Source organism: Montipora capricornis, chromosome 1, assembly GCF_036669925.1.
Source record: "Montipora capricornis isolate CH-2021 chromosome 1, ASM3666992v2, whole genome shotgun sequence".
Taxonomy (NCBI): Eukaryota; Metazoa; Cnidaria; class Anthozoa; order Scleractinia; family Acroporidae; genus Montipora; species Montipora capricornis.
In genome coordinates, this window is record NC_090883.1 from 35,622,477 (window position 1) to 35,629,976 (window position 7,500).

General features: G+C 39.0%; 1 protein-coding gene across 2 annotated transcripts in view; it reads right to left on the minus strand.

Moving 5' to 3' along the window:
- LOC138040447 (N-acetyl-beta-glucosaminyl-glycoprotein 4-beta-N-acetylgalactosaminyltransferase 1-like) overlaps positions 1-7,500 on the minus strand; it is a 37,419-nt gene that overhangs the window by 1,306 nt on the left and 28,613 nt on the right. Inside the window, exons 16-22 of one of the 2 annotated variants that reach the window (XM_068886174.1) lie at positions 6,525-6,641; positions 6,319-6,368; positions 5,516-5,622; positions 4,597-4,669; positions 4,252-4,326; positions 3,958-4,093; positions 1,222-1,348 (exon numbers count right to left, since the gene is read on the minus strand). In XM_068886174.1, coding sequence (XP_068742275.1) covers positions 1,222-1,348; positions 3,958-4,093; positions 4,252-4,326; positions 4,597-4,669; positions 5,516-5,622; positions 6,319-6,368; positions 6,525-6,641 — 685 coding nt within the window. The remainder of the gene's footprint in view (positions 1-1,221; positions 1,349-3,957; positions 4,094-4,251; positions 4,327-4,596; positions 4,670-5,515; positions 5,623-6,318; positions 6,369-6,524; positions 6,642-7,500) is intronic. The other variant, XM_068886179.1, reaches the window with a different exon arrangement.

Genomic DNA, 7,500 nt, shown 5'->3' on the forward strand with positions numbered 1-7,500 from the left:
GATCGTGACCACACCTAAAAAAACTTTAAAATAGAAAATGTCCTGCAAAGGTTGGTCAAGACAACGTGAAGATAGGCGTTGTTGCAATATTTCGGCTGGCCAACACCAGCCTTCTTCAGGTTTATTGAATGGATAAATGCTAGTAACTAAATTGCCGGAACCTACTAACACCGACCAATCTGGGTCTCCATCCGGCTCGTTTCGGTGCAATAAAACTAGTTGCACCGCCTGTCCTTTTATTGAGGATGGCCGTAATCAATATACTTTTTATAGTACTGGACAAACCCTTAAAATCAAATCACGTATTACTTGTGAAACCCCTAATGTAATTTACATGATTCAGTGCACTAAATGTAATCTTCAGTACATCGGAGAGACCAAACGTTGTCTTAAAGACCGCTTTAATGAACATAGGCGACCTATTATAAACCCCTTTTGTAGTTATACCCCCACTGCGGTTTCACGACACTTCCTGACCAGTGGTCACGCGGAGGATCACATGATCCTTATACCGCTCGAACAACTGCACACTAGTCGTGACTCCATCAGTAAGGCTCGTGAGGCATTCCTCATACACAGAGGAAAAACACTGGAGCCTGCAGGCCTTAACAGAAGAGATGAAATGTAATTTAGTTTAGCTACCTTTTAATTTTCTTTTGTTTTTTTCATCTTGTTATCATGTATTATTCTCTCTCCTCTTTTTTATGCATTTCCCTTTTTATGTCATTTCCGGTAAATGTAAAGATCTTGTTACTAGCATTTATCCATTCAATAAACCTGAAGAAGGCTGGTGTTGGCCAGCCGAAATATTGCAACAACGCCTATCTTCACGTTGTCTTGACCTACCTTTGCAGGATATTTCCTAATTAAAAATTAACCAAGCAGTTCATTTCTGTACTCCCAAATGCTGTTCAACGCTGATATTCGGCAAAACTTAAAATTAGAGGAAGTAAATCTTGAAAAACGAAAATAAGCAAAAGAAAGTTTTACTAAAAAGTTGAAAACATGAAACAAAAGTTTACGATCATCCTGGATTAGGTTAATCGGTTTTCAAAAAACCGGGCCCAGGAGGGGCGAACAACAGCCCTAAAATGAATGTGAAAAATACTTGCATATCATCAACTGTCCTTTGTCTTTCTCCTCAGAACAAATCTTTCAAACTGAATTTTAATACATCGAAAAAGGCCCATTGAGCAAGATTTTCATCCTGCAAATATTTACCTATCCATTAGATCCCAGTCCTCACCACCCCATCGCGTTGTGAACTTCTCCGCGTCCATTCCTCCAAATCGGTCCCAGTCAGTCTTGTATCCACCAAATAACCCATAGCCCATCATTTCCCAAGAGGCTGTATGAAAGAAGAAGTGCGATGACGTTTGGTTTTTTCAAAACAAACTGTTACGTTAAAGCATGATATTTTTCGATTTAAATGAAAGAAACAGTAAATCTCTTGCGGGGATGCAGCGAGCTTATGTCAGCGCGACATGGCTTTGTTTACACGATTGGTTGAATGCACGGAAATTCGTCACGCGAACTCTGTCAATTTTCTCCGATTGGCTACCTGTTGCAAATCTTGCGGAAACCATTGTAAACTAAGAAAATAGTGAAAAGTTAGAAAAGGATTTGGAGTGAAGGGGTGAGGGTTTTGAAGATTTAACTAGTAACTTCAGAACCAAGTAAATGGATATTAAAAGGAATTCAAAACGAAAATAAAGATTTTTCTTGAAAAGGGGATAAGCGCAACTAGTTATATAAACGATGAAATGAGGATCACCAATTTAACCTGAGTAAAAGTGGATTCAATTAAGCTGAGAACGGATTTAAGCGGCAACAGATATACTTTTAGGGCTGACATTTCTTTTCTGATTTATAGTGAGAAGGTGTGACATGATCCCCTCCCGTCCCTCCCTAGCCATGGGTTGACAGGGCTGTATAGACTGCTCAGGGTCATGTTGTCAGGGTAAATTATATGGGTTATTGACCAAGCGTGAGGTCAAGATGGCTGGATTTTTGCGTGTTTATATTTCGTCTCGGTCCATAAAGACGCAAAAAAAGAACGAAGCTTATTTCCAGCCATCGTGACCGAACAAGCTTGGTCAATAAAGGATTTATTATATGGGATAAAAAACCAAAAATGATCTTAGATTTTGCGGGACCAAGCGAGAAATCCCGAGCGGGCAAGATAGCTCCATGGTCCATCTTGCCCGCTCGGGTAGTCAGTCACAGCGCGCAATTTGGTTCATCTTATCCGCTTACGGAGCTAGTTATATAATAAATAGAGATTACTTCATGGAAAATGCGCGCGTACGATTTTTCTTCACGACTTGAGTAGTATCAGAAAACGAACGAGTGAGTGGAGTATGGAGCTATCTTGCCCGCTCGGGATTTCTCGCTTGGTCCCGCAAGATCAAAGATCATTTTTGGTTTTTTATCCCATATAATGAATCCTTTATTGACCAAGCTTGTTCGGTCACGATGGCTGGAAATAGGCCTCGTTCTTTTTTTGCGTGTTTATGAACCTCGACTTCGTCTCGATCCATAAACACGCAAAAACAGAACGAGACCAATATCCACCCATCTTGACCCCACGCTTGGTCAATTATCCATAAATATAACCATGTAGGTTGACACTATACTGAAAGTGTTGCTTATTGCAGTTTTGGGGGCGTTCACGGTGAAACTAGCGACCTTACGAAACGAAGACTTCGACGAGATCTGCTTGCATCATTGTTGTAATTTCTCGATTTTCTCCAACACGTCCTGTGTACCAGTTGTCATTCAGGTTGAGCAAGATAACTGAAAAATTATCTTGTGTGACAAAACGTAGCCTTGTTTAACCAGCAGCAAAGCCGCGAGGAGAATGGGGAGGGGCACAGCGCCCGTATCCATTCTCCGCGCGGCTTATGCTTCTCGTGCCAACAATACCGCCAGCTACGCAGGCTTGGCAAAACGAAAAGCAACCTCGTTCCCAAGGCTGGGAAGCCAAGGGAGAGTTCCTGGGAACGAGGTTGAACGCAAATAACAATAGGTTATAACATCAAACTTGCAATAGGAAGGTAGTAGATTCGACTCAGTCCTGCAAAGGAGCACTAGGATATTTCCTCCGAGCCATGTCACGCGTGGCTAGGCATTTATAGATTATGCTAGCATAATTTTTGGCATAATTCGAGCAAACTGGCATAATTTCTGCCAAGTAGCAATGCTAGCATAATTTGCGCATTTTGATAATTATCAGATCATTTTTGATGCTATTATTTGATAATTTTTTGTCTCTAGTCCCAAGCACTTGATGACCTTAATCGATATTTAAAGTTTTAGTTAAACTAGTAGCATTTGTAGTTCACTGTGAAGCACTGAGCCCAGGTCTGAGGTGCACCGAAACCGGAAGTCACATTTATCTAGTACTAGTGTGCATTTTAACCTGAACCACATGTTTATTTGAAATTAATTGTGGATTTGTTGCGTTTCTTTCCTGTAGACGAACGGCTTCTGGTTAAAAAATATATATTTTGGACTAACTTGCATTTTTTCAAAGAGCATAATTTAAAAAAAACGGTGGCATAATTTGGAAAAAAGAGCATAGTGTTAGCATAATTTGGCCAAAAAAAAAAGCAATGCTACTAGCATAATAAGCCACTTTTACTAGCATAATCTATAAATGCCTACGCGTGACTGCTTCTGTCATGCTTTTTTTTCAGGGACATGACAACTGATTTTCGCGGAAACGGGTATTCTAAAAATAGACTCATTTGCGATTGTGCTGGGAAGTCCACCCATGCCATAACAACACTCTTATCTAATTCACTCTTGTTATCACTCACGTCGAGTGACTTCTTCGTGGCATTAAGTCCCTACTTTTCTGTGTAAATTGAGGAGAGACTTGGAAAAGCTTAGAGAAAGCTTTGAAGCTACCTCAGTGACGAAATAAGTTAGCCTACAGGTATAATAATTCATTACCTTGTTGGTGTGTTATAGAGTAACCGCATTTCAGCTTTAAGACGGCAGGCGAATAAAAACTACGGCCCTGGATTGTGTGCTGTATCGTGGAAAATGAGAGATCGTGAGTTACAACATTGTATTCTATAGATTCTTTCTGTGGATAAAATTGCAAAAAAACATTTGCTGCTTGGGGAAACCTCCAAAGAATCACTTAGAATTTTCATTTGGTCGGCGGATAAATAACAATTCGTGTAAGAAGATGTCAAACTGAATTTGATTTTAAATTTCAAGTTAGGGGGTGCATGCACTTACCTTCCGTATTTCATCAAATATGTTTGGTGGAAAACTGATGTGTAAATCGGCAGTAAATATAATGCTGTCGGGATCCTGGACGGATAAATATGAAAAATACATTACCCATGCAAAACATCACCAAGCAGCTTGTTATATATTCATCTTTAGTAATCAAGTTGTGCCGGTCATGTTTGTCAGCAGGATAGTCTTTAGATTTTAATATTCCAGGGTTAAAATAACGACAATTTTTCCTGAAGTACAGCCAGAGTTTTCTTTTCATCAAAAAAAAAAAAAAATAAAAGAAATTAAGAAAAAAAAATATATATATCAAAACATGAATATAAAATAGGCTTTTAAACAAACCTTTACGCTAGCCACTGCTTCGTTTAGAGCCTTGGTCTTGTGAAACTCAGTAAATTTTTGTATTATAGCAATTCTGCGAATACAAATAACAAAGTTATCGTTAAGTGATGGCAAGTATTCAAACGAACTTCAGGTTACAGTGATTACTAGAGAACAATATTCCTGGTGATATGGTGTGGGTCTTTTGTACTTCGGCTAAATCTCAGCCATTAGCGAGACTTATTTATGTATTCTTCACCTATTAAGAGTCAGTTAATCCATCTCATCAATAGAAACTCTTACTTGAAATTTTACAGATAACAGTTTACAAATCTAGCCTTTATCAGCTAAACAAGAAGGCCCCTATTTACGTTAATTTGGATACGCCTTTCATGAAGTTCAACACTAAAATGCACTTTCGCAAACTTTTTTTTAAATAGAAATACAAGGCTTTTTTTGCAACGCTTAGGGATCGACTTGAAAATCTCGCGCTAAATATTTTGAACCAATGAGTAGCAGTCAAGACCATCATGGTTTTACGCTTTCAGGTTTCTCGCTCTTTTGACAAATCTCATTCCACTGTTTGCTAATGCAATTGGTCAGAGTTCTTCCTTTGATTTGGGGCTGGCGATACTGAATTGAAAACTGCTTCATAGCTTTGATTATGACCTTGCAAAAACACTGTATGCATTTCGGTTGTTCGGTCGAGTCTAAATGCGACGACAATCACTGCTATTCCATGCCATTTTTTAGGTTATGATTGAGACATGTGACAGTGAGATGGTTGAGTCCAAAAATTCAAATAATAACTGGAAAAAGATGATTACAGACGCTGATACTAAGGGAAACAGAAGACGCTTATTGCGGGAAACGAGCAAGTCACAAGTGGTGTTGCTTTTTAATTTCCTTTGAAGGTACTCTGGACACTCATTGAACACACCTATCTTTTATGCCACTCTTTTCCCTGAGTTTGAAAATATCCACGTCAGTACTGTTGAAATCCACAATCACCAGGAAAAAATTGCGATCATAGCCTCGCTTATAAATCTGAAAGAACGATTATAACCTTTATGGATAAAGCAATTATAGTTTATACAAGATACGTTGCATTGAAAAGAAACCACTGTAATAATAATTCACAATTATTCACCGAAGTGGGAATAAATATCCACCACTTCCACCGACACTGAGGTGAATGTTTGTTTCAGTATGCACCACACAAGTTGAATAATCAGCCTCGTTTATCGAAAAAATTTGCTCCTCGGTAACCGAAGAAAAACGGGAAGCCATTTTGTTTTTCTCCCGTTTGCTCAGAATAGAGCGGTTTTAAATTGAGTGTCGTAAAACAAATAACAAACTAATTACTTCGACCAATCACAGCAGTTGCAAACAGCGCAATGAACCAATCCAAATTTGTAGCAAATCCGTGAAACTTGCTTAAAGCGCGGGAAAACGTCGCGTGTGCAAGTCGTGATTGGTTTTGGTTTTCCTTCTCATTGGTTGATAAACTGGCGGGAGATTTTAACCAATCACTAATCGTAGCAAGTGCAATCGCGTGATACTTTCGACAGTCATTTGAAAACTGCTCTAATAACTGCTATTCACTTCCAAGCTAGCCAATCAGAATGCGCAGATAACACTATTCACTTGTGTGGTATATGCTAATAGTGTTAAGTAAACCAAAGGTTAGTGGAATTCTCATTTAACTTATGCATAGAATTGACCACAAGGAATCCAACTTACCAAAGCTAACTGGCTGATCAAGAACTTTATCCACGGTCCATAGTTCTTAACTATCGAAAGCACAAAAGATGAAAACTTAGCTGATAATTTCAATGGCGTTTTTCATCCCGTCAAATATAAGAAACTTGTTTCGGCTCAATCTCGAAAACGACAACTGTTTGAACTCGCTTACGTTGAGGAAATAATAATAATGACTCTAGAGTTACCTGTGACGATCATGGACACAGTTGTATCTCTTCTCCACTGGAAACCCTTTGGATAGCATATACCGGTTGTGTTCTCGTAGGGTCTGTAGATATACTCTGATAATCGAAAAGAGCGCCCTATATGTCGAAAAGAGAGAAATTTGAATGGTGACCTTTCAGGATACAAACAGAGTGGAGTTAAGGTTGATAGTGTCGAAACCGGTGTCGAAAATGATATCGTGATCGCTTTTGTGATTGCTTTCGTTACGTTGTGCAGTCCTACTACGCTTGGTGATTGGTTCAAAAAATCGCGCTATATTTTCATCCAATGAGAGACTGTGACTTGTTAGCGCGTTTCCCGCCCTTAGCGCCTGGTCACACGTTTATGCTCTGTGTTATCATGGGCTTATTTGATTGAACGGATCTGTTGTGATTGCAATTAATATCCCCTTTACCTAACCTTCATATTTCTGTCGTTATTAGGAAGGCTGAAATGAAAAATTGACTCGTGGTTCGTGTAACCCTCTCTGAAATTCAAAGATACAAACAAACAATAGCTAAGCAAATTATAAAAACTTGTTAGCTTCTTACACCGAAGTAATACCAGAAAATTACTTGATTAGGCTTCCAACAGGCCATTTTACAAACGAGGAACCAGTAACCTGGGCAATGAATTGCATAGATTATGGAGTTCACCTTGTTATGATATAAATCACATTGCTTTTAGTCATGCTATGTTGATGCTAACCAGTCTTCACTTACAAACACGAAATGGGGATTGTATCAAGACTTGGCAACTCCAGCCCGGGCTCCAGCCTCGCTTTCATTCAGACGCTTTGTAACTAAGCACACAGCTGCTGTTACATAATCTCTTTTTGCCATCAGCATAGACCTTATTCATAAATGGCGGTCAATTTAAAATTCTTTTGTCGAAGTGCAAATTAGCCTACCAAGCCTCCATACCCTACAGTGAATTGAAAAGAATTCTTGCTCTAAA